General features: G+C 37.5%; 1 protein-coding gene across 3 annotated transcripts in view; it reads right to left on the reverse strand.

The window, feature by feature from the left end:
- CRB1 (crumbs cell polarity complex component 1) overlaps positions 1-27,973 on the reverse strand; it is a 152,453-nt gene that overhangs the window by 49,727 nt on the left and 74,753 nt on the right. For all 3 annotated transcript variants that reach the window (XM_035009536.1, XM_035009537.1, XM_035009535.1), the window contains one exon: positions 60-1,016. In XM_035009536.1, the coding sequence (XP_034865427.1) occupies positions 60-1,016 (957 nt within the window). The remainder of the gene's footprint in view (positions 1-59; positions 1,017-27,973) is intronic.

Below are 27,973 nucleotides of genomic sequence, written 5' to 3' on the forward strand. Positions count from 1 at the left end.
GTTTTTGTTACTGTGATGCTATGAGACACAGCACTCCTGGGTGCTCCGCCTTCTCTCACCTCTCAGGCAGTTGGGGCCTTTGTAGGGCCTGTAGCAATCACATTGGTAATTAAGCCACAAGTTGCTGCAGCGTCCTCTGTTTTGACAAGGTTGTCTTTCACACCAATCCTTTCTCACACAGCCTGCCTTGACATTTAAAGAGGAGCCAGATAAAATATCCTCCGGAGTAATGTGATTAGAATCAATTTTAACGTCTCGGAGACAGCCTACAAATGAAGGTGTGGATGGTATATTATAGACGTTAAGCAGAGCAATGCCGTTGCTGGTCATTCCTCCTGGCAAACCACCCAAAAAGGAGTTTTGAAAAGCACATATTGACTGATCACTTTCAAATGGAGAAGGAGCTTTCGTGATGCATTTCTCCTTACAAGAGTTGTCCAGTAAAGTTAGGGTCACAGCCTCTGCAAACATCACCTCCACTGAATGCCATTCCCCATCGCTGGTGTTGTGGGAAATGTAGAGGAGCACCTTTGACTGATGATTGACTTGGATTGATAAGTGAATGTAGCCACTTAGCAACTCCAGCATTATAAACATGTCCCTGTTGCCTCGGAAAAATAGAAGGGCCATTGGCTGAACAGTCTGGAAACCGAGGGCTATGTTACAGACTAAGCCCTTGCCTGTAACTGGGTCACTTGTGATCCACAGGAAGCCATGGCCCTCAAAAGAAAGTGTGGTGACAAGTTCACACAATGACCCAGTATAGCCAGAGGAACATAGGCAGCTGAATCCATGCTGGCCATTTCGGAAGTGAGGGATGCATATTCCATTATTCAGACACTGGTGATGGGTACAGCCCAGGAGAATATCAGAACAGTTCCTTCCTCCATAAAATGTTCCCGAGTGGTTATCAAATGGGCAGTGGCAAGTATAATGACCAGGCAAGTTCTCACAAGTACCACCATTTTGGCAAGGGTTTGAAGAGCATTCATCAAAGTCTTCTTCGCAGTGGATTCCTGTTAAATAATAAAGAATAGGTTGAAATTGCATATATTCAGATCAGAAATGGAAGTTTCACATAATTTCCATGTATAATCAGTGGAAGTGAAGAGCTAGCTCAGGTTTAGGACCATAATGGAATAAAATGTGAATAGTTACCGAGGAAGTTAAAATCGATTAATGCAGTCACGGAAGACCCTGAATTCTTCCTCTAGAAATAAACTATTTGCCAAATATAGGGGTTGACTCAAACTACTATTGTCAGACAAGCATCTGGAACTCAATATCGTAAAAATGATAAAAGAGAAAAAGTGATGCTTGATACAAATTATTTGGGACTCCATTCTCTGATAGTGTATATCCTGTCCCAGGCTGCTTTTACTCTATTCTACTTGAAATTGGTGATTTTGCCTCTTACCTTATTTTTACCTCCCCATAATCTCTAAAACCAAAGTTTGTCAGATACATAGATAGTCTAGACAACCCTCACCATGGACAGCTTCTAAGATGAATGGAAGGCCCTGTTTCCTCCTTTCCATAATTCTAGTATAAACCATGAAATATATCCCATAACATGCTCTGTCTTACAGTTTTAACTTCATTTTCTTTTACTCTTTTTCCTGATTCCAAGTCTCTAATTAGAGAATTATTAGAATTCACGCAATCAAAGTAACAAGAAGAAATGCAACACCTTTCAAGAGTGATGGTTATTGCTTTTCTAGTTCAAATGAACAAATAGAATGATAACAATGGACATGTGTAGAGCACTATATGGTTTCCCCGACACCCTCATCCACATAATGTATCTGTGTCTACCACAGTCTTGTGAGGTTTTCAGTGCAGATTTTCTTAGCTCTCTTTCTCAGAAGATACTGAGACCTAGAAAGACTGAAGTCTAAACTCCAAAGCACTCCCACAATCGGTTTTCTAGGTTTTTAAAATCCAATCTGACACTATCCGTTCTTTAATTGACAATTTAGTGCATTTTCATTTGTTGTCATTACTCATATGTGTTCTTATTTTCCCATTTTATTCCATGCCCAAACAAATGTATTAAAAGTACATAAAACATAAAAAATATAAAATATTAAGTATTAAATTTAAATTATAAAAATTTAATCAAAGGCTCCTATATTGAAGGGTTGGATCTGAATCCCAGCAAAGCTGTGAGCAGGTTACATTCACTTTTTGTGTCTTCGTTTTCTCATCTATAAGATGGTGTTAATAATAGTCCTTACATCACAGGACTTTTAAAAGTTAGAATTAATCTCATGTCTTATATGATGATCATATAACATGATCATAAGACAATTATAACATTGCTTGATATGTAATAAATTCTCAGTTAGTGTTGGCTGTTATTAAAAAGTGATAACCACAGGAAATACCCTCTAATGACAAAATTCAAATAGTACTATAGTCATTGAGAGAGACTGTTTGGAAGGTATGGGCATATGGAGTGACCCACAAATGGCATAACTTTACATAATGAGCATATTAGGCTAGAATCTCATTACTCTTCATGAGGGAAGAGAAAATGTCTGTTTTATTCAAAATATGTTTAAACCATAACATAGTGTCTGGCTCACATTTAACGCTTGGTAATTTTTGAATTGATTAATGATGACCTTTGTAAGATGATTAAAATATTTATAATGCGTTTAATCTGATCCAATCCCAAACCTGAAGTGCTCTTCTTATGCATATTTTCAGATAAATGTATCCAATGTTAATCTTTGCCCATTGCCATTATGTATGCCATTTAGACTCTTGATAGGATCCTGTTATACTAGGCTTCAGGCTTTGCAATGTTTATGCATTTTAAGTATACACTACTTGGATTGTTTTTTACACTGCTTGGATTGTTTTCACACAATCTTTCTTGATCCAAAAATATTTCAAGCTCTGTGAAAAGACTGAATATTTATTTTCTTATTTAGAACCTCCCATAGCACCTCTACAGCACTGAGCATATATGCATTATGAAAAGCTCGTTGAGCAGGAAAAATAAAACCAAATTGAACTGATTTATTTGTTATGTAATCATCCTTATAAGTAAAGAAAACTGACACAGGGATTACAGGCTATATTCTAAAGGAGTGTTCTAATGCAAATTTAATTTAACTGAATTAATGAAAAGTCTAAATTTTTGTATTGGAAGATTTTTTTTAATATTTATGTATTTATTTGAGAGAGAGAGAGAGAATGAGAGTGTGCAAGTGGAGGGAGGGGCAGAGGCAGAGAGAGAGAGAGAATCCTGGAGCAGACTTTCCGCTGAGCCTGGAGCCCGGATATGGTGGGGCTCTATCCCAGGACCCTGAGATCATGACCTGAGCTGAAATCAAGAGTCAGCTGCTTAACCAACTGAGCCACCCAGGTGCCCCTGTATTGGAAGATATTTTACTTAAATTTGATTTTCACAGGATTTGGGGAACAAAAAAAGTAATCCATAATCATTAATTAGGAGGAATATTGAACAACTCATGGGTTATAATCAAAGCAAAATACTTTTTTTTTCCTCCCACTATGCCTTTAAATACATTTCACTGAGGGAAGACTTTTCCTTCCCCCTCTGTTCCTCCATCTGAGTCGCCAGAGACCCGTGAGGCAGGCATTGCTTCTCCTTTGACCAGTTGCTCTCACACTGCCCCTCCCCAACCCCTTCATTCTTGGTTTACTGAGGTTCAAGCCTTCACCAACTCTCTCTGTTGGGGCTCTCTCACCTTCTGACAGAAGCCTGTTGGGCAGGATCTCTTTCACACTGACCACTGACTGATATTCCTACCCTGAGTTCCCTATGTGGGCCTGGGGATTCATGTGCCTTTGACCTGTGGTTGGTGGGGGGCACATTTACTTCCCAGCACAACAATGGCAGCACTTCTCTCTCTCTCTCCCTCTTTCCTGCTGCCTTAGGTTAGATTGTAGATTCCTTAGGTAGCTAGAGAATCCAGTCTAAATTGCCTATGCCACCCATCCCTTCCTCAAATTTAGATGAGACTGGATTCTCCTTAAAGCAACTCGCTCTGGGGGCGCCTGGGTGGCTCAGTCGTTCAGCGTCTACCTTCGGCTCAGGTCATGATCCCAGAGTCCTGGGATCGAGCCCCGCATCGGGCTCCCTGCTCGGCAGGGAGTCTGCTTCTCCCTCTCCCACTCCCCCTGCTTGTGTTCCCTCGCTAGCTGTCTCTCTGTCTCTGGCAAATAAATAAAAATAAAATCTTTAAAAAAAAAAAAAAGCAACTCGCTCTGCTTGGGGTCAGAATCCAGCTTCCAACCCTAAAACTGTGTGGTGGGGTACAACTCACAGCACAGCAGCAAAACTCTCCAAAAAACTCTCTTTACAGACACATTGCTTCAAATTGCCTCTTAAGAACTTTCATATGTACTTAAAATGCATAAACATTGCAAAACCTGAAGCCTAGTATTTATTTTGACATTCTGCATTATAGTCTTTTTTCGCTTTGGTACCTCACAGTGACCCTATCTTAACCTCTTAGTTGAAACTTCAGTGTATTGGTTTTTCAAATTTACAAAATATCTTCTCTGTGCCCTACCCTCACAGAGGATTGCAAAGCAGAAGAGACAGACCTGTCTTCAATATGCTTACCATGATAATATTACATTATAATTACATTAGAATAACATAGCACATACTTATGAATATACAGTGTAAAGAGCAGGTTCTCAATGAATGTATGGTTAATATGTGAGGCTCAAACTCAGGGAAGTTTAGAGAAGATTTACAAAGTTTTAGGGGAAAGGCATTGAATGAGAGATAATCATAAATCTGTACCTATGAAAACTCAATATTGTAAATTAAATCAATAAACATATTGATTATATAACTACCACATATCAAGTACTGTGGATAACGTGGACTGGTCTCTGTCCTCAGTGAGTTTACTGGAGAAAAACTTGTACAAAAGTAAATGATAGTGTGAGTCAAGACAACACTGAAGAGATATCACTAAACAGTGTATGATGAATTCCAAGTAAATTGTATAAGCAATAACTCAATAATGATGAGTCTCCAGACAGAGATATCTCTTCAGGATGGCCTGGTTGAGGAAGCCTTGAAGGAAATAGGATTTAATACAGGTTTTTAAGTGTGGATCAGTTTGACAAAAAAGTATATGGAAATAACTGAATAAACAAAAACACATCAATGGAAAAGCATAAGACACTTAGAAGTGATGGTGAATTTGTCAGTCTTGTTGGCATGGAGGATTTATGAAGGAAAAATCAAGTCAGAAAGACTAAATACAGCCAGATTGGAGAAGACCTGGGGATATCCAGTTTTTATTGTTTTGCTTTATTTATTTATGTGTTTGTTTATTTATTTTCTGAATGCAGTGGAGAAAAATGGGTAATTGTTGAATGGAAGACTAACATGGTTTCTCATAACGATCAGTGACACAGGGACTTGTCACAGTAAAATGAGAAGAAACCAGACACAATAAGACACAGAGACAGCTACTAAAATTGTCTATACCTAAGATTATTAGCGTCTGCTACAAGACATTTAATTTCTTACAATTTACGGTATTAATCTTCCACTTATCCTTGGTCAGCAAGTAGGGGCAAATGGTAGTCCTTTCTTTTCTGTTGCTTATTGTATTTTTTCTTATGATTCTTAATGTTTACACATTTGATCTTTCACAAAATAACTACCAATAACTTGATTATGTTTTCCCTTTAAGTATAGGCAGAGAAGGTAGTTTTAGATTTTACCATCATGGAAAAAACTGAAACAAAAAAAAAAAAAAAGAGAGAGAGAGAAGAGGAAGCCTGTGTGAAGGTCAATTGTCTAAAGAAAATAAACAGAATTAGATATTAAAAGTAGAGTAATGCAGTTATTTGTAGTTTTGCTTTGTTTAAAACCAGTTCTATTAACATCTTCAGTGTAAAATAAGGTCAGACATATTCATTTGATGAACCCAGCAAACTAAAAGTGGGAAACAAGATTGTAACTTCTTTTACTGGCTATTCTACTGGCTGGCAAAGAATAAGATCTGCTGTCAATCAAGATAAAGGGATTAAGGATTACCTGTGTCATTCAATCTTCTTAATTGGGTTTTAGTTGACAATGAATTAGCTATTTATGTCCATGTACTTATAGTATGAATTGGATTGCTTGAAGCTTACTGTTATTTTGTTTATGTGAAGGCAGTTTATTTAATTAAATAAAAACTGCCACTCTATTTTATTTTTCTAAAGTTCTTTTAGTTTAGTGCCTGATTCTATGATAAGACTGTATTTCAAAAATAACCATGATAGGGAAAATTTTTACTATCTGGTATATCCCATATTTTCATCAGAATATATAATATTAATGGATCAAAAAGATATAGAGTTTGTTTAATACAAATTAGCATTGGCTATTAAAATGACTTTTGCTTCCATTTTCACTTTTTTGAAAGTCATAGTTAATAAAATTATTATTTTTAATATATAATAAAATTATTTCTACAAAAACTTGTATACAAATGAGTTTCATCATTCTCTATTTTAATTGATTAAATATTTTTTATTTTAATAAATAGAAATCCAAAAAAATTAAATATAAAGACCAAGGGCTCAATACATAAGTATTTCCTTTACTCATTGCTTTGGGTGACTTTATTTCACTCAAAAGTTCAAGTCTTCACTTGATAGTAATATTTATTATATCATTAACATAAATTGTTAAATAAACATCTTAAAAACTCTAACAATGGTATCAATTAGCTTATATAAGTAATGAAAAAGAGAGTTACCTATGAGCATTGCCATTAAAATGTGAAAACCTTGTGTCTTGGATCCAAACATTTTTCTGTAGAAAAAGAGATCCATCCAAACACCTAATGGGTTGACAGAGCCAGTTTCTGATGATTTCATACCATTTCCAAAAGTGGGGGCTTCTTTTTCAATGTCACCTTCTTTCTCTCAGGTAAAGAGTGTGAGGACTTAGTCTTGCCTCATTCCCCTCCCAGGCTGGGTCAGTGGGGCTTAGCGTAAGACCCATTTGTGCTGCTTACCAAGCAGACTTATTATATTTTTAGATACTCTTTCTACTTAACACATGGTACCTCCCCCTTTCAAGTCAAACTAGTGAATGTTAATATGGTCCTACACTGAACATCGACACTATTATCACGGAAAAATGAGTTTTGGGGAATCTAAATAGAGATTGGTGTTTCTGGTAACTTCTGTTATGGAAAATTAGAGCCTGATTTTATTTTTCTTCACACCAGTGGGAATGCTGGTGGGCTTTTTGGTTTTGTTTTAATTTTTTTTTTCTGTTTTGCTTTTGAATGAGTAGTTAAGAAATTCATGGAAACTTCAAATCTATTGAATATCTATGCAGGGAATGAAAACGAGAAATTAAGAAAACAGCAGGAGACTTCACTGAGTCTAATCTTCATTAGACTTCATTGGACTTCCCTGAGATAGTACCAAGAGTTAATTGTGTGGTGCTCTCAGACTTAAGCGCCACTCTCTATGAAAGAGTAACTATTTTCTATTAGTCTTAAATATAATTGTATTTCATTTTATAGAGCAGGATGCTTTGACTAGGTAAGGTGTTTGGGACATACTTAGGGTAATGGGTGGTTGACCTTTTTTTTTTTTTTTTTTACATTTTCTGAGAGGGGGGGACCTGAAGACCTACAGAGAGAGGTTTCACCTGGGCGATATAGGCTGGGAGGTCACTGAGTCCCACAGACTACCATGGTGCCTGAAATTCTAACCGTTAGAACAATTTCTTTAGGCTGAGACCTTAACTCTTGGGAGCCTTGGTAAAGATGAAAGTATTACCTGAGAGGGGTGCTAACTGTATCATGAGGCAGTCATTGGTGCTTTATCATGGACTAGTATCTGAGCTTCAAAATCTGCCGCGGAACTGACATCAGATAAGTTGTGAAGGAAACCAGGTGATAAGACAGAAAAGATGTAAAGCAAAAGACATTGTAACAGTGTATTTTTTTCATTCATTTGTTACTCATTCACCCTTTTAACAGGTGCTGGAGCTAGAGATATGATGATGAGTGAAACCAGACATAGTCCTGCTTCATGGGGCACACAGTTTAGCCAAGTATACAACAGTAGGGAATGTTTGGCAGGCAGGGACCTTGGAAACTGAAGGAAGATGTTAATCCACTGGGGCTAGCTGGTGAGGGTGGGGTGGGGAGGACAGGCAACATATTCAGAGTTCTTATTAATGGATCATCTTGGAGAGAATTTTTAATAGTCCTCAGGGATCCAGAATGAAGTAGAATAAACATTGACTAAGAATCAAACAAAAATGTGTTTTAAATCCCAGCTTTAATACTTATGAGGCTATGAGACCTTGGGCAAATAGCTAATTTCTTTAAGCTGAAGTTTCTTCATCTATGAAGTGGACATAGTAAAGCATATTAAACAGTTATTTTTGTGTATGCAAAATGAGAATTATAAATGCTTTGAGGATAGTAGTCATTCAAAATCATTTCAACAGGTTTTTTTTTGTTTTTTGTTTTTTGGGGGAGTGAATGTGAATACAAATTACTTGGATAAAAATATAAAAGGCATACTTACCAAATTTGTAGGCAACATGAACTTGCTAAAGATCACGAAGACTCGAACCAAAAATAATGCTTACCTACCCAGCAGTATTTTCCCCAACACATCTTCCCCACCTTCCTTATGGGCAGAACATACCTCCCGCCCAAAAGGACGCAAGTGACAAATACAGTTTTTCACACCCTCCTCTACAAGCTGGGTCACAGGCAAGTGATCCAATCCTGGTCAATAGGACCTGAGAGGAGTTCTGCTAGGAGGAATCTGAGAAAGGCTTTCATTCCTAATATAAAAAAGATATGCACCTTTAGCCTGATATTGTCTTACATAGATGTGTTCCTAGAACTGCATTAGCCATGCTACAGCCCTAGGGGGTTAAGTCTAAAAATCATGTAAGATACTGAGAATGGGATCCTTGTTAAGTCAGATTTCTTTGTGACCCAAAGCATCCTAACTAATGATGTTACAATTATCAGGATCAAGAAAGGTCTTTATAGGCCTAAATGATGCACTCTAAAAGGAACTTTATCAAAGAAAAAAATGTAAATTTGTATATTTTGTCTTTAAATTTTATTAAAACTTAGAGTGCATAAAAACTGGGTAGGGCATGAAGGCATGAATTAGAAAAAAATGGTAGGATGTACATCCTGGAAATGTACACTACAGTTAGAAACAGATGTATACCCAGCATCATGGATAGAGCTAAATAACATGATGCCAAATGAAAAAAAGGAAGAAAGAAAACGGGACCTTTAACACAATATATATGTATTAACAGAACAAGAATTACATGAATACATGCAGAATGAAGCTTATATATACAATATATTACTGAGATTTCCAAAAGGAGAAGAGAAAAAATGAATGGGGGATGAAGGAAATGAATAGAATAGAATAGAAAAGAATAGGATGGAAATAAAACAGGTAAGCCAAGATTCTCATGTGAACTAAAAAGGACAGTTTTCTGTAAACTGAGAAGGCTTAACTCTTTTCATTTGAGATTAAACAACTACAAAATTAGATGGAGGAGACATAGTTTATCAGTTGAAGGCGGAGCAGTTTCAATTGATAATATATTTAATAACAATCAATGATAATTAGTATTAACATTATGAAATGTAGTTTATGGTTTACTTTCATATATATTATCCCAATTTGTCTTTGAAGTATGGATCCATGGTGATGTAGCTTCCAAAATTTTATGTGGCTCTGGGGCTGTCACAGTGAATGACAATATCTAGGGTAAAGTAAATGGTAATCCCTCTGGAAGTCTAGTTTTGATCTCAAAATATTCATATTAAGTTTTGAGTCCTTCAAGAGGACAAGATGCACACTCCAATAAGGAAAGCTAATAGAATAGTAAATTTACTTGAAATCATGTCATTAGAGAAATTCTTGAAGAAGACGAAGATGTTTAACGTGGAGAAAAGCAAATACCAGGGCATATCAGAGGGGTCTTCATGTAGCTGAAAGCCCATCCCACGACATTTTATGTTTTACTTGCTTCCACCAGGGAAAATGGTCACCAGTTGGTAAGATGCCATAGAATTTTACATTTATGCTCACTTTGCAGAATCTTCTAGTAGTTGATGTTGATCAAGCATAGAATCAGCTGTCTTGGGAGACAGGAAGTTTCCTGACATTGAACATGTACAAAATCAGAAAGGATGTTTTCAGCGAAATTTAAGAACTGGTGGGGGTGTAGAGTTCAATGGCCTCTAATGATTCTTCTAGTCCTGAGATTCAATCCTCATTTCTAAGTAAATAATATGCTACATGCATCATTTCTAAGTAGATAATATAAGTAGAGAATTTCTAGGTGGAGAATAGGCTGAATATAGTGACCTCTACCATCTTCATAACTTTGTCACAGTTTTAGAAATCTGTAAAAAGGGGAAAGCAATAATTTCCTCAGAGGACTGCTATAAGGCTTAAATGAGACAACCATTCAAAGCATGTCCTTCTCGGTCACTGTCAGTGCTTATGGAACACATCTTATCTTGCTATAATTCCCTACCTCCATTTTTTAATAAAGATTTTATTTACCCATTTGTCAGAGAGAGAGAGAGCACAAGCAGGGGGAGTGGCAGGCAGAGGAGAAGCAGGCTCCCCGCTGAGCAAAGAGCCCGATGCAGGACTCGATCCTAGGACCCCAGGATCACGACCTGAGCTGAAGGCAGACGCTTAACCGACTGAGCCCCCCAGGTGCCCCTCCCTACCTCTATTTTTAATTGCGGAAGAGGACAGTTAGGCTTCATGACAGCCCTAAAGTTTCTCTGTGTGGATTATAGTTAAATTTCATTTTTCCAGAGGTCTAAGTGATCTCAAGTATCCAGAACATAATCGAGAATCAAGATCAATTTAGGATTTATCTTAAAATCTTCTATGTTTAAAAATAGAGATTGCGAAGTTTATCCACTGCTTCCTCAGGCCCTCATTCATCATTTATTGTTATTTTAGACACAACTAAAATAAGCTTGATTATCAAGTATCAGAGCTTGCAGTGAAATAGAATCAGCAAAAGAAAGGGATGGGGGGAGCCACCAGGTGTATTTTCAGCAACAGGAAATGAGAGTTGAGAGCTGGACGGGGAATGTGGGCCGATGGAACTGTGCCCGGCACTGTGTTAAGGGCTTCATCTGTGTGGCCATGTAAACACTTCCATAAATGATGAAAACTATGTTGCCACCTTCATTTCACAGATGATGAAACTGAGCCAAGTTGTGAGTGGTGCCCTGGTCTCTTTAACTCCTGAGATGAGCCACCAGTTTTTTTTCCCCTACAATATGCTGCCTCCAAGGAAAACTATACCATGAACTGGCATAAAATAATATTAAAAAGTACAGCAGTTTGGAGATATTGAAAATAGGAGGAAATTGACACCTATCTCAAGGCCTCATTGCAAAACAGCATAGGGCGATGACAGGAGTTAATAAAGTAAGTCATCAATTAAAATCAAATTGCATGCAATACTTTTTTTAATTCAGAAATGCAAGAAAATTGGCAACATAGTTCTGAAGTACTTTAAAACAAAATGATGAAAAGAAAACAAATTTTCCCATGAAAATTATAAAAATGTGTTATGCAAAAGCTCTTTTATGTGGGTCACTCCCAAGATGAATGATACCAGGAAAATGTGGTCCAGTTGGTGATTTATTTTGTTTATTAAGATTGTGTGTGTGTGCAACATACACAAAGCAAAGGATTGTTTCTTCAGTATCCATTCCTGTGTTCTATTTTGTTATTACGCTGCTTTAAAGTTATGATTCAAGAGACTCACACACACACACTCTAGACCTGACATTTGTTCAGAACCATACGGTAGCTTAGATAAAAAAAAAAAAAAACAAAAAACTCTGAGCCCAGAGGAAGATTTGATTCAGTCTATTGTGTGGAAAGTATTCTGAGATCTTCAAACGAAAGACAAAATAGCTGCCACAAAGCTTTGCATTTCAGTTCGACGTTTTACTTGATTTTGCACTTCAGGAATCACACTTTGAAGCTCAGTGGATATAGGTAAGTGATTTTTAGTTATTCTGGGTTTCTTTTCTTTTTCTTTTCTTTTTTTTTACGGACTAACAAGTAGAAAATACAGCATGGCACAGGCTCACTCTTGTTGTCTTTACTTTGAAAAGTAATTTCACTGAAACTCAATCCAGTTCAGCCAGAGCTATCCTAATTGGCTTTGATCAGTAAATCATCAGAAACGGCTCTGCTCTTGCTGGGTCCTTTTTTCCTTCTTCTTGTCAAAAGCGAATGATTAAACACTGGAGTTACGGTGAATTACAAAAACCTGCTTTGTATTGGGTTGGATGTGTTGCGAGTCCATGTAATGTTTGCTTTCTCTCTGCCATGGTAAGAATCGGCTTTACCTTCTTTAGTAGTGCTGACTGTCATTTCTCACAAATTTATTAATATTTTTGCTCTGCACAGCCCCCCAAATAATGTCAAAGGCCAAGTAAATTGCTGACCTGGTAAGGCCTGGCGTTCAAGGCTCTGGACAATCTGGCTTTTATTTATCCCCCTTCTGCGCCCCCTTCCCCCCACCAGCATTACTTTCCCCACTGTTCGCTACATAAAGGGTCTGTATTAAAACATTTTTAGGAGAGTAAAAATTAAAGTACCTTCAAAGCTCTCTCCGTCTCTTGACTTATTCAAAACCCAACTTTCTTTCACGGTTCAGCTTGGTGGGCACTTACCCTGTGGAATGTCTTCCCTCCTAACTCAGACATTGTCTGTCCTCAAACGTCTGAGGCTTGTCTATCTGGAACTCAGTGTAGGTTACATTGTACTGTGATTTACGGTTTAGTATTTGTGATGTGCTTTTCTCTAACTGTAAGTGTGAATGCCTCTTTCTAGCTTTACTTTCTAGAATACTTACCATTTAATACAAGACTCTATACTGTAAACTGTACTGTATGATAGTGCAGTATAATGTGTGTGTGTTTGATGAAGGGTGGGTAATACTGTCATAAGTTTCCAAAATTCAAGCAAATATGCATCCAGTTTCCTCCTGCACAGAAGCAAAGTCTAATGCGTCGGAAGACAACTCTAGCTTTTATATAAGCTTTTTGGACCTGACAGTCATAGATGTCTAAATCATCCACGAACGGACATTACAGGTCTATTGATCCCTTGAAAAATATATGAAATATTTTGTGATTTGTTGTTATCGTATTTTGTGCCTTTTTCTGGGTAGAGAATTTAGAGGAGCGACTCTCTAATAGTGTTAGAAATGCTTAGTGGAGGTATATGTTCCAAAATGCAGATTCCTAAGATACATCTCTAGAAACTCTGATTCTATAAATCTGGACGAGGCCCAGATAGCTGCATTTTTCCAAGCATCCCAGGTAATTCTGATAATGGTGCTCCTCAGACAAGGTCTAAAATTTCAACAAGATTTCAAAGGGATATTTTATCCCAGAAAAGCCCAAACAACTCTGTTTGGGGAAAGAAAACTCTTGTATAGATACAAATTATATTTACCCATTAAAAGGTATCAATTTGGGGAATCTGGCTTTGAGGTGACATTTTATTTTTCTCCGTATCCCCGCCAACATCTGTCATTTCCTGACTTGTTAATTTTAGCCATTCTGACTGGTGTGAGGTGCTATCTCATTGAGGTTTTGATTTGGATTTCCCTGATGCCGAGCGATCTTGAGCACTTTTTCATGTGTCTGTTGGCCATTTGGATGTCTTCTTTGGAAAAATGTCTGTTCATGGCTTCTGCCTATTTCTTGATTGGATCATTTGTTCTTTGGGTGTTGAGTTTAAGAAGTTCTTTATAGATTTTGGATACTAGCCCTTTTTCTGATAGGTCATTTGCAAATATCTTCTCCCATTCTGTCAGTTGTCTTTTGGTTTTGTTGACTGTTTCTTTTGCTGTGCAGAAGCTTTTTATCTTGATGAAGTCCCAATAGTTCATTTTTGCCCTTCCTTCCCTTCCTTTCCCTTTGGTGAGGTTTCTAGGAAGAAGTTACTGTGGCTGAGGTCAAAGAGGTTGCTGCCTGTGTTCTCCTTTAGGATTTTGATGGACTCCTGTCACACAGTTAGGTCTTTCAACCATTTGGAGTCTATTTTTGTGTGTGGTGTAAGGAAATGGTCCAATTTCATGCTTCTGCATGTGGCTGTCCAATTTTCCCAACATCATTGTTGAAGAGACTGTCTTTTTTCCATTGGACATTCTTTCCTGCTTTGTCAAAGATTAGTTGACCATAGAGTTGAGGGTCCATTTCTGGGCTCTCTATTCGGTTCCATTGATCTATGTGTCTGTTTTTGTGCCAGGACCATACTGTCTTGATGATGACAGCTTTGTAATAGAGCTTGAAGTCCGGAATTGTGATGCCACCAGCTTTGCTTTTCTTTTTCAACATTCCTCTGGCTATGCGGGGTCTTTTCTGGTTCCATACAAATTTTAGGATTATTTGTTCCATTTCTTGAAAAAAGTGGATGGTATTTTGATGGGGATTGCATTGAATGTGTAGATTGCTCTAGGTAGCATTGACATCTTGGAAGATGCTTGGAAGAACAATATTTGTTCTTCCAATCCATGAGCATGGAACGTTTTCCATTTCTTTGTGTCTTCCTCAATTTCTTTCATGAGTATTTTATAGTTTTCTGAGTATAGATCCTTTGCCTCTTTGGTTAGATTTATTCTTGGTATCTTATGGTTTTGGGTGCAATTGTATGTGGGATCGACTCCTTAATTTCTCTTTCTTCTGTCTTGCTGTTGGTGTATAGGAATGCCACCATTTTCTGTGCATTGATTTTATATCCTGCCACTTTACTGAATTCCTGTATGAGTTCTAGCAGTTTTGGGGTGGAGTCTTTGGGGTTTTCCACATAAAGTATCATATCATCTGCAAAGAGTGAGAGTTTGACTTCCTCTTTGCCGGTTTGGATGCCTTTGATTTCTTTTGTTGTCTGATTGCTGTGGCTAGGACTTCTAATACTATGTTGAATAGCAGTGGTGATAGTGGACATCCCTGCCGCGTTCCTGACCTTAGGGGGAAAGCTCTCAGTTTTTCCCCATTGAGAATGATATTCGCTGTAGGTTTTTCATAGATGGCTTTTATGATATTGAGGTATGTACCCTCTATGCCTATACTCTGAAGAGTTTTGATCAAGAAAGGATGCTGTACTTTGTTAAATGCTTTTTCTGCATCTATTGAGAGGATCATATGATTCTTGTTCTTTCTTTTGTTAATGTATTGTATCACGTTTATTGATTTGCGGATGTTGAACCAACCTTGCGGCCCAGGGATAAATCCCACTTGGTCATGGTGAATAATCCTTTTAATGTACTGTTGGATCCTATTGGCTAGTATTTTGGTGAGAATTTTTGCATCCATGTTCATCAGGGATATTGGTCTGTAATTCTCCTTTTTGATGGGGTCTTTGTCTGGTTTTGGGATCAAGGTAATGGTGGCCTCATAAAATGAGTTTGGAAGTTTTCCTTCCATTTCTATTTTTTGGCACAGTTTCAGAAGAATAGGTATTAATTCTTCTTTCAGTGTTTGGTAGAATTCCCCTGGGAAGCCATCTGGCCCTGGGCTTTTGTTTGTTGGGAGATTTTTGATGACTGCTTCAATTTCCTTACTGGTTATAGGTCTGTTCAGGTTTTCTATTTCTTCCTGGTTCAGTTTTGGTAGTTGATACATCTCTAGGAATGCATCCATTTCTTCCAGGTTATCTAATTTGCTGGCATAGAGTTTCTCATTATATGTTCTTATAATTGTTTGTATTTCTTTGGTGTTGGTTGTGATCTCTCCTCTTTCATTCCTGATTTTGTTGATTTGGGTCATTTCTCTTTTCTTTTTGATAAGTCTGGCCAGGGGTTTATCAATCTTGTTAATTCTTTCAAGAACCAGCTCCTAGTTTCGTTGATCTGTTCTACTGTTCTTTTAGTTTCTATTTCATTGATTTCTGCGCTGATCTTTATTATTTCTCTTCTCCTGCTGGGTTTAGGCTTTATTTGCTGTTCTTTCTCCAGCTCCTTTAGGTGTAGGGTTAGGTTGTGTACTTGAGACCTTTCTTGTTTCTTGAGAAAGGCTTGTATTGCTGTATACTTTCCTCTTAGGACTGCCTTTGCTGCATCCCAAAGATTTTGAACAGTTGTGTTTTCATTTTCATTGGTTTCCATGAATTTTTTTATTCTTCTTTAATTTCGTGGTTGACCCATTCATTCTTTAATAGGATGCTCTTTAGCTTCCATGTATTTGAGTTCTTTCCAAATTAACCTCTTGTGATGGAATTCTAGTTTCAAAGCATTGTGGTCTGAAAATAGTCAGGGAATGATCCCAATCTTTTGGTACCAGTTGAGACCTGATTTATGACCTAGGATGTGATCGATTCTGGAGAATGTTCCATGGGCACTAGAGAAGAATGTGTATTCTGTTGCTTTGGGATGGAATGTTCTGAATATGTCTGTGAAGTCCATTTGGTCCATTGTGTCATTTAAAGTCTTTATTTCCTTGTTGATCTTTTGCTTAGATGATCTGTCCATTTCAGTGAGGGGGTGTTAAAGTCTCCCACTATTATTGTATTGTTGTTGATGTGTTTCTTTGCTTTTGTTATTAATTGGCTTATATAATTGGCTGCTCCCATGTTAGGGGCATAGATATTTACAATTGTTAGATCTTCTTGTTGGATAGACCCTTTAAGTAGGATATAGTGTCCTTCTTCATCTCTTATTACAGTCTTCGGTTTAAAATCTAATTTGTCTGATATAAGGATTGCCACCCCAGCTTTCTTTTGGTGTCCATTAGCATGGTAAATGGTTTTCCACCCCCTCACTTTCAATCTGGGGGTGTCTCTGGGTCTAAGATGTGTCTCTTGCAGACAGCATATCGATGGGTCTTGTTTTTTAATCCAATCTGATAGCCTGTGTCTTTTGATTGGGGCATTTAGCCCATTTACATTCAGGGTAACTATTGAAAGATATGACTTTAGTGCCATTGTATTGCCTGTAAGGTGACTGCTCCTGTATATTGTCTGTGTTCCTTTCTGGTCTATGTTGCTTTTAGGCTCTCTCTTTGCTTAGAGGACCCCTTTCAAGATTTCTTGTAGGGCTGGTTTCATGTCTGCAAATTCCTTTAGTTTTTGTTTGTCCTGGAAGCTTTTGATCTCTCCTTCTATTTTCAGTGACAGCCTAGCTGGATATAGTATTCTTGGCTGCATATTTTTCTCATTTAGTGCTCTGAATATATCCTGCCAGTCCTTTCTGGCCTGCCAGGTCTCTGTGGATAGGTCTGTTGCCTATCTAATGTTTCTACCATTGTAGGTTACATATCTCTTCTCCCAAGCTGCTTTCAGGATTTTCTCTTTGTCTCTGAGACTCATAAGTTTTACTATTAGATGTCGGGGTGTTGACCTGTTTTTATTCATTTTGAGAGGGGTTTTCTGTGCTTCCTGGATTTTGATGCCTGTTTCCTTCCCCAAATTAGGGAAGTTCTCTGCTATAATTTGCTCCATTATACCTTCTGCCCCTTTCTCTCTTTCTTCTTCTTCTGGGATCCCAATTATTCTAATGTTGTTTCATCTTATGGTATTGCTTATCTCTCAAATTCTGCCCTCGTGATCCAGTGTTGTTTATCTCTCTTTTTCTCAGCTTCTTTATTTTCCATCATTTGGTCTTCTATATCACTGATTCTCTCTTCTGCCTCATTTATCGTAGCAGTTAGTGCCTCATTTTTTATTACACCTCATTAATAGTTGTTTTGATATCGACTTGGTTAGATTTTAGTTCTTTTATTTCTCCAGAAAGTGTTTCTCTAATAACTTCCATGCTTTTTTCAAGCCCAGCTAGTATCTTTAAAGTGATGATTTTGAACTCTAGATCCGACATCGTACTAATGTCGGTATTGAGTAGGTCCCTGGCAGTCTGTACTACCTCTTGTTCTTTTTATTGAGGTGATTTTTTCTGTCTTGTCATTTTGTCCAGAGGAGAATAGATTTATGAGAGAACAAAATGTTAACAGGGTAACAACATCCCCAGAAAATATACTCTAAGCAAATCAGAAAAGACCTGATTTTGGGTGTATTTTGGTCTGTTAGATGAAAGTGCCTCCCAAAATTTTAAAGAAAGAAAAACTTATATATGTACAAAAATAAGTGTTGATATGATGAAGGGATGGAATATGACTGTAAAGATGAAAATTATAAAAAAATTATATAAAAGGAATTGATAAGAAGTTGTTTGAAAAAAGAAAGAAGAGGATTTAAAAAAAAAGAAAAAACAAAAAAAGGGAGAGAATGTGATCAGGCAGGAGAGTAGAACAAAACCATACACTAGAGATTTAGGGTATATTTTGATCTGTTAGAAGAAACTATCTCAAAATTTTAAAGAGAGAACAACTTATATATATATGCCAAAAATAAGGGTAACTACTATGAAGGGATAGAATATGACTCTAAAAATGAAAAATAAAAATGTTTTTTAAAAAAGGGATTGATAAGATGTTGGTTAAAAAAGGGAAAAAGAAAAATTCAAAAAAAAAAAAAAGACAGTTAAAAAAAACATTAACTTTGAAAGACTAAAGAATCATGGTAAAAAAGCCATAGATTCTATGTACATTATTTCCCTAGAGCTGGAGTTCTGCCGTTCTCATTGATCGGTAAACTTGGTCTTGGCTGGATGTTCTCGCTGATCTTCTGGGGGAGGGGCCTGTTGCCGTGGTTCCCAAATGTCTTTGCTGGAGGCGGAATTGCCCCACCCTTGCCCAGTCTGGGCTAAGTAATCTGCTCAGGTTTGCTCTCAGGAGCTTTTGTTCCCTGCAAGCTTTCCATACAGCTTTGGAGGACGAGAGTGAAAATGGTGGCCTCCCAATCTCCGCCCCAGAGGAGCCCAGAACTCGGGGCCCCACTCCTCAGTGCGCCCCCAGAGAAAAGCAGTCAGTCACTCCCGTCTCCCTGGTCTCTGGCCGCACTCCGTGCTCACCCAGCCTGTGACCGAGCGTTTCTCTCTCTGGCATCCGACTCAGTGTGGAGTCTTCAAACCCAGCAGATACCTGCGGTGCACTCCCCGCCGCTCCTTCTGGGTGAGGAAGGGGGCGTATCCCCGGATCTGCCGCTTGTTGGGTCCCTGCTGGAGGAGCAGTGGCCCGACTGTGCCGTGGATCACGGTTTATGGCAACCCCGAGCTGAGAGCCCACACCTCGGCTCTGTCTCTGCAGTTGGCTTCCCTGCTCCAATACCTGGGAGCTCTGCTGCACTCAGGCACCCCCGGTCTTTCTGTGACCCTGAGGGTCCTGAGACCACACTGTCCCACGAAGATTCCACCCCCCTCTCAGCCACTGGAGCAACGTCTCTCAGCAGAGCCGACTTCTAAAAGTTCCAATTTTGTGCTCCAGGGCTCTATCACTTGCCAGATGTGCCAACGGAGGCCCCCTGCCCTGCCGTCTATCCTCCCGAATATTGCCTCGGATTCACTTCTCTGCACATCCTACCTTCCAGAAAGCGGTCGCTTTTCAGTTCAGAGAATTGTTGCTATTCTTTTCTTCAATCTCCTGTTGAGTTTGTAGGTGTTCAGAATGGTTTAATCCCCATCCAGCTGAATTCCTGAGACCAGACGAAACCCAGGTCTCCTACTCCTCCACCATCTTGCTCCGCCCCCCACTTAGTACATTCTTAAGATTTAAAAAAAAATTAGCATAATGTAGCTATTTGTACAGACATAATTTCTTAACTGTTTTCCATATGTTAATGACTAGACTATTCAATAAATATAGTAGAGGAAGGAGGTGTTTGGGGGTCAAACATTTCTAGTAATGGTTCCATTTAATGTGTGCTCCTACAAGAGATCATTTAGTTCCTCTGAGTCTTAGCTTTGTCAGTAGCAAAGGGGAAGTGAACACATTGTCCTGCTTGCCCCCACATGCTGTTGTGAGAATCGAATAGGCAAGTAGTATGCAAATATTTTGGAAAATATAAAGTACCATACAACTGTAGGGTTATATATTTCTCTAAATGTTTTAAATTTGTTGTTTGGTTAAAAACAGTAAAAATATCATTATTTTAAAAATTAAGTAACAAGAGAACTATTTGAAATGTTAATTTTATGTTAGAAATATGTCTGTTTTATAAATGTAAATTCTAAGCTATTTAATTAAAATATGCAGAATATTGAACACACTATTAGCAATGCCTACTGTACTGTGTTCAGATCATTGTGCTAAGTATTTAAATATTATTTATTTATAAAAAATAAACACTGTTTATACTTTCTTGTTCTTGGGGGGGGCGGGGCAGTGGAAGAAGAAGAGAGAGAATCTTCAGCAGGCTCCACGCCCAGTGCAGAGCCTGACATGGGGCTCGATCTCACGACTCTGAGATCACAACCTGAGCTGAAATCAAGAGTCGGACACTTACCTGACTGAACCACCCAGGCACTCCTACGGTTTATTTCTTATAACTTCACAGTGAGATGAGAATTATGAAGCTGAACAAATTGAAACTGAGCTTATAAATTTGCCCAAGATCACTGAATTAGCAAGGGACAGAACCAGAATTTATATTCACATCTGGCAGTGTCCAAAGACCGTCTAATTAAAGATTATGTTATTTTATCAAAGTTTTCTTTATACTTACTATTTATCTGTCATATGTGTGGCTATATAGTGGTCACAAGAAATAAGTTTGAAAAGTATAAACAACAGTGACAGCCGTCAACAATAATAGTAATGCTTTTTAGCAGGAGCACATCTGTCTGTCATCTGTCTAGTAGCTCCTGTCCATGTGCCACAAATACATATGTCAAGACATGAAAAAGATGAGGGCTAACAAAATAATCAAAAAATAAAATTAAAAGGTAACTTACTGCCTAAACTGGGGAAAATGCCTAACTATAAAATCAAAGGAGTGGAATTAAATAAAGCCAATGTAATACATAAATCTAAGACAAAACAAAAAGTAGCAATGGAACTGATAACTGAACTTATCTCATAAACCCCATCCCCCGAAGGGAGAGTCTGAAGACATGGTCTGTATTAATGAGAAAAATGAGAAAAACAGGCAATGCCATTCAGCTGCCTTTTAGAGGCAGAGTACGATTTCCCTCTTCCATCTTTATATTCTGAAGGCATGTGCCTTCAGAAATGACAACTTGCAGAGAAAATGAGGCAAAGGTAAAGGCAGATAAGTATACTTTGTGTAATGCATCCCACAAATGCCATTGAAATGCCTGTCTGAGAGGGAAAACCCTGGCTGGAATTGGAGCTTTGCTTGTATTTCACTGGTCTGAAGTATCTGCCGGGTAGGTAGGATCCCACTTCAGCAGCATTGCAGCAGATGAGTACCAGCCACCTAAAATTAAGCAGGAACTGCTTTCCTACCACTGATATGAGGTGGCGATTTGACTGTTACCTACGGTAGTCAGTGAACATGTACAATGTAGCTCACAAATTTACTCTGGGTCTCGCTGTGTCCTTGCTAAGGAGACAGAATTGAGGTCATGTATAAGTTAAGATGATCTGGCATCAAGCGGTATAAAACCTACATGAAACTTGCTTAAATATGGTTATTGGCTCATTAAAGAGGAAGTCCAAGAAAAGACAGTGTCACGGTTGTTTGACCTCAAGGCTCAACAAGGTGAAGAAATCAGGTATCTACCAGCTCTCCACTGCTGGGTGAAGGCTCAACTTCATCCCAGAGCTATTCTCATAGTTATGGGATGGCTGCCAAGTGGCCCTCTCTCTACATGCATCCTCATTCATATTCTTCCCTTAGGTCTTCCTTAAGAACAAATAAGAGCTCTCCTAGAAACCATCAGTAAATCTTTACTTATATCCATTCCTAAGGGAATCAATGGCAGATAGGGAGAGGGAATAAGATTAGCCTTTGGAACTGAGAGTAGAGTCAGCTTCCCCATGATAACTGGCTGCTAGGAAAAGGAGATTTATATTAAATAAATTAATGCTCTTTTAGGACGGAGTAAGGAAAAAAGGAATACATCGTGGTTGACAATATATCATATATCCATCACACATCCCTAGTGCTCCACAAAAGAAAGAAAACATTACTCTAAGCAGTCAAATAATTTATTTTTTTAATTTTTATTTATAAAAGGATATGAAGAAAATTTTAGGAGATTACACTATTTTTGTGATAATATGCATGAAAACTGGTTGCCATGTGTGACATAATAAGAAATATATATTTGCTCTCTAACCCCAGTTTCTACATAGGACTACTAAAACTTGTAATTTCCTGAGTGAAACTGGTGATAGTAGCTTCTTACACAGAGCTCCTAAATCCCTTGGAATTTCCTGGGTGATAAGAGGGTCTTTTGTTCTGAGGCAACTTTGGTGGGCTCCTGGATAGCTTCCAGAACAGGGCTGATCACCGGCAAGACCAAGCCAATATTAGTAGTTTGGAAATTTCATCCTTACCCCACATCCTTCAGGAAGAGGAAAGGGGCTGGAGATTATTAGCAACCAATCCTATCTATTTGATAAAGCTTCCATAAAAATTCCCAAACTATGGGGTGCAGAGAACTTTCAGATTGGTGAATACATCAAAGTGCAGGGAGGGGGGCATGTTCAGAGAGGCGATGGAAGCTCCACACCCCACCACCTGGCATACCTTGCTGGACCACACATCCATTTTGCTGTTCCTGAGTTGTACCCTTTATAATAAGCAAAAATGCAAATACAATATTCGAGAACTCATGGGACCAGCAAAAGCAAGATTAAGAGGGTAATTTACAGTGACAAATGCCTATATCAAAAACTTAGAAGATTTCAAATAAATAACCTAACTTTACACCCAAGAAACTAGAAAACAAACTAAGCCCCAAGTCAACAGAGGGAAGGAAATTATAAAGATTAGAGTAGAAATGTGTAAAATGGAGAATAAAAATGATAGAAAAATTTGATGAAACTAAGAGCTGGTTTTTTGAAATTAAAATAGACACACTCTTAGCTAGATTAGGCAAGGAAAAAAGAGAGAAGACTCAAATAAATACAATCAGAAATTAAAGAGAAGGCTTTAACAATCAATACCACAGCCTTAAGAAAGAAGGAAATCCTGCCATATGCAACAACATGGATGAACCTGGAGGACATGATGCTAAGTGCTAAGTGAAATAAGCCAGAGAGAGGGAAAAAGACAAATACTGTATGATCTCACTGATATGTGGAATCTAAAATAGTCAAACTCATAGAAGCAGAGAGAAGAATAGTGGTTGCCAGGGGCAGGGGTGAGGGAGAAACAGGAAGGTAGTAGTCAAAGAGTACAGAATTTCAATTATGAAAACTGAGTAAGTCCTAGAGATCTACTATAGAGCACTGTGCTCATTGTCAATAACACTATAATGTACTTAAAAATTTGCTAACAAGGTAGATTTTATGTTAAGTGTTCTTAAAATAAAAACAGAATGTGAACAGTAAAATATGTGAAAACATTTAAAATAGTTAAACCTGTTTTCAAAAGCAAGTCTTAAAGACATAATAAAAATAAGTACTGTTCTAATTTTAAATTTTGGAAGCAGAAAATAATAAAAAGATCAGCGTAAATGATAAACCCCATAAGGGCAGAGATTAATGAAGGAGAAATCATAACAAGCAGTGGAATTGAGAGATTCAAGAGCTATAGGTTTTTAATTCAATGGAGGGAAAAAGATATATACAAAAATATACAATAGATAAATATACAAATAAATAACATAAATTTTCTCAAGAAAAAAAATTTAAAATCAAGAAGAAAAATTTACCATAAACCAGATAGGAAGAAAATTAAAATACACATAGAAATGCAATTTATAATTTATCATAAGATATTTAAAATCTGAAAACAATGTATAATTTTCTGGGAAATAAAAATAAACAAAACTGACTAAGAAATAGAACATATGAATGTTATAACAGCTAGGAGAAATATTGCGAGAGGTGTCTACCAACAAAAGGTTCAGGTACTAAACAATTTTTATAAATTAATAATAATGCCCATGCTAGATAGTCTCTTTGAAAAAAAGATAGGTATTCAGTGCACTATATAAAGCTAGCATACAGTCAGCATCTAAACCTAATATTACCCAAAAAAGATGATAAGCCAATCATATTTATGTATATTGGTGCAAAAGTACTAAGTAAGATATTAACAAACTAAATTAGAAATACGTTTTTAAAAATTCTGGCAAACATTACCTTTAAGACATGTGATCAAGGTTAATGTCAACATGATAAGACATACTGAGAGTGTCCCCTTGATATGATCTGATGAAAATGGCACTTTCCCTCTGTGGTCTTCCTTCAAAAGCACTTTAATTAAGAGAATAGCATCAGCCAAATCCCAATTGAGAGTCATTCTACAAAAGACCTGAGCAGTACTCTGCAAAACTACCAAGGTCATCAGAAACAAGGCAAGTCTGAGAAACTGTCACAGCCAAGCAGAGCCTAAGGAGGCATGCCAGCTAAATGTAATGTGGGATCTTGGATGGAGTTAGCAGAAAAAAATACAACAGGGGAAAACTAAGGAAATCTGAGTAAAGTATAGACTTTAGTTAATCATAATAATAATGTGTCAATATTGGGTCATGAATTGTGAAAGAGGTAATAGGGGAAACTGGGTGTTGAATGTAAGGGAACTCTGTGTTTTCTTCGAAATAATACTGAAAATGTAACACTGTTCCAAAATTGAAAATGTATTCATAATGCATTAGGGAAATGTAAATCAAAACCATGTGGCATACCACCCATTAAGATGGCTATTCTCAAAACAACATAAAATAGCAAGCGTTGATGAAGATGTGAGGGAATTGGAACCCTTGTCACTCTGGGTGAGAATATACAGTGGGGCAACGACTAGGAAAAACAGTCAGCTGGTCCTCAAAAACTGAAAAATAAGATTACCATATGATCCAACAATCCTACTTTGGGGATGTACCTAAAAGAATTGAATGCAGGGTCTCAAAGAGATATTTGTGCATCCATATACATAGCAGAATTATTTATAATAGCCAAAGTGTTGGAAACAAGCCAAGTGTCTGTCTTTGGGTGACTGGATAAACAAAATGTGATGCATACATGCAGCAATACTGTGTGATTCCACTTATGTGAGGTACCAAGAGTAGTCAAAACCATAGAGACAGACTGTAGAATGCTGGTTGCCAGGGGCTGGGGAGAGGAGGGAAATGTTTCATGGCTACAGAGTTTCAGTTTTGCAAGATGAGAAGAGTTCTGAAGACTGTGCAATAATATGAGTGTACTTAACACTATTTTTAAAAAGATTTTTAAAAAATTATTGAGAGAGAGAGGGAGCGGGGGTGGGGGAGGAGAGGAAGGGAGAGAAATCTCAAGCCGACTCCCATCTGGCTCTGAGAGCAGAGCCAGACGCAGAACTCTATGTAGGACTCAATGTCACGACCTGAGATCATGACCTGAGCCGAAATCAAGAGTTGGCCACAACTGACTGAGCCACCCAGGTGCCCCTGTATTTAACACTATTGAATTGCATATTTGAAAATGTTTAAGAAGGAAAAATTTTTGTGTGTATTTTATCACAATGCAAAATGTAAAAAATAAGAAAATCTTTTTAAAAAACACATCCAAGGAAGCAATTCAAAACTATGATAATTCCAAAAATACAGATATGGTCTAAAACTGGAGAATTTGTCAACAGCATACATTAATCTGTATACTAACAAAAACACGATACTTTGAATAGGTACTAAAAGTCAATAAAATTCAACCCCATATCTAGAAAATAACATTCTGCTAGAATTGTGAAATAGAAGCATGCAAGATCAACATGATAAAGTGCATCTATCTTTTACCAATCACACATATAATGGTCACTGAGTAAGGTAAAATCAGGAACCTAAAAAAAAAAAGGGAACCTAATGAGTTAAGATTTAATTATACTTAATTCTAATCAATTACATATTAATTAATCTTAACACATAATTACATTTAAATATACCTTTTGAAGTCTGTCATCAAATCTGGTCATCCTAGTAAGAGATGAAACAAAAATTGTAGCTATTGGAAAGAAGTTATTTGCAAACAAAATGTAATACGTTTTATGCAACATTTAAAATTGAGTCACTGCACTAGATCCTGAACATTAGCTCATTTTATCCTTTTAATAACTCTAGAAAATAGACATATTTCCATATTAGGAAATGGAGCCTTAGAGAGGTTAAGTTTACACAACTAGTAAATGGCTGATTTTTTTTTAAAAGATTTTATTTATTTATTTGAGAGAGAGAGAATGAGAGACAGAGAGCACGAGACGGAAGAGGGTCAGAAAGAGAAGCAGACTCCCTGCCAAGCAGGGAGCCCGATGCGGGACTCGATCCAGGGACTCCAGGATCATGACCTGAGCCGAAGGCAGTCGCTTAACCAACTGAGCCACCTAGGTGCCCCGTAAATGGCTGATTTCTTACTTGAATCTATGTCCACTGAATCCTAAAGGCCACTTTCCTTTCATTCTTCATGCTGTTTCATTTAAATTTTAGCTCTGATTTACAAAACCAAAGATTTATCTGCAGAGCTACATAGTCCACCAAAATTATGTTTTTAGAAAATATTTTGGAGTAGAGAGACAGGAAGGCGGAAGAAACACACAAAAATATTTCTAGGTGGGATAGAATTGTTTTTCAGTTTCCTCATTCTTTTCTGGATTTTCCAAGTTTTCTACAACAAGCATATTTTACTTTACTTTGATTTAGAAAAATGTAATAGACATCATATTTGAAAACAGACACAAAAAACCTTCCAAGTCTCTGAAAGCCCAAGTAAACAATGAAAACTTAAAGCAGGACTGGATGAGTACTATCTGAATGAGAAATCTCACCTATCAAAATGAAGCTGAAATGGGGTTTTTGTTTATTTTGTTTGCATAGTTTATGGTTTACTCTAGAAAAAAAAGTCAGGATAGGTTTTGTAAGAGCAATAAAGATTCAAGAGTTTTCATTAGTTGCTTAACATTTCTGTTTTAAAATGTATCCTTGTTGATTTCATCTTTTGTAAATATCCTTTTACTCTTGGCTCTGCTGGTGGCCTCAGTACTCAAAATCTCTGACCCCACTTTAATGACAGAATGCTACGAAGGTTGTACCACCATCTAGTGGTAACTCAGGCTAACTGCAGAACCATTCATTCATTCATTAGTTCATTTATCCATGAGATAAAAATAGCTGCTTGTGTACTTGCTGTGTATTTAGACATTTTGCTGAACCTTTTGGTTTTATTGATTCAGTCCTCACAAATGGTAGGCAGACTTCTAATATGGCCCCCATGATTCCCATATCCTGGTATCTACACTCTTGTATAATCTCCTCCAATTGGTTTTGGACTGGAATCTAGGAACTTGATTCTAAAAAAATAGAATACGATAAAGGTGATGGGGTGTCACTTCCGTGATCATGTTAAATAGACTATGACTTCCATATTGCCAGATAGCTCTCTTTTTTGATGGCTTTTATCAAATTACCATTGATAGAGGGCCCATCACTGTTAAGGAACTGAGGCCCTCTGTCCAACTACCCTCAAGGAATTGAATCCCACCAACAACCACATGAGTGAGCTTGGACGTGGATTCCGTCTCAACTGAGCCTTCAGCTGAGACCCCAGCCTTGGCTCACACCTTCATTGCAAACATAAGAGAGACTCTGAAGTAGAGGGCCCAGCTAACGATATCACATATAAACTTTGAGGTAATAAATGGGTGTTACTTTAAGCTGCAGAATTTTGGGAATGACTTGTTAAGCAGTAGTAGATAACTAATACATCACAATAACTCTGAGGGAAGTAGCATTATAATCCCTGTCTTATAGAAACCTAAATCTCAAAAGAGATTAAGTAATTTAACCAAGCATGCATACTAGTAGATACAAGAGGTAGAATTCAAAATCAGATCTGTTTGATTTACTAAACCATGTTCCTACCAACTCTATAATGCTACCATTCTGTTTAAATATTTCCCACAAGCCAGGCACTGTATA

This window comes from Mirounga leonina, unplaced genomic scaffold (genome assembly GCF_011800145.1).
Source record: "Mirounga leonina isolate KUSES-001 unplaced genomic scaffold, KU_Mleo_1.0 Mir_154, whole genome shotgun sequence".
Taxonomy (NCBI): Eukaryota; Metazoa; Chordata; class Mammalia; order Carnivora; family Phocidae; genus Mirounga; species Mirounga leonina.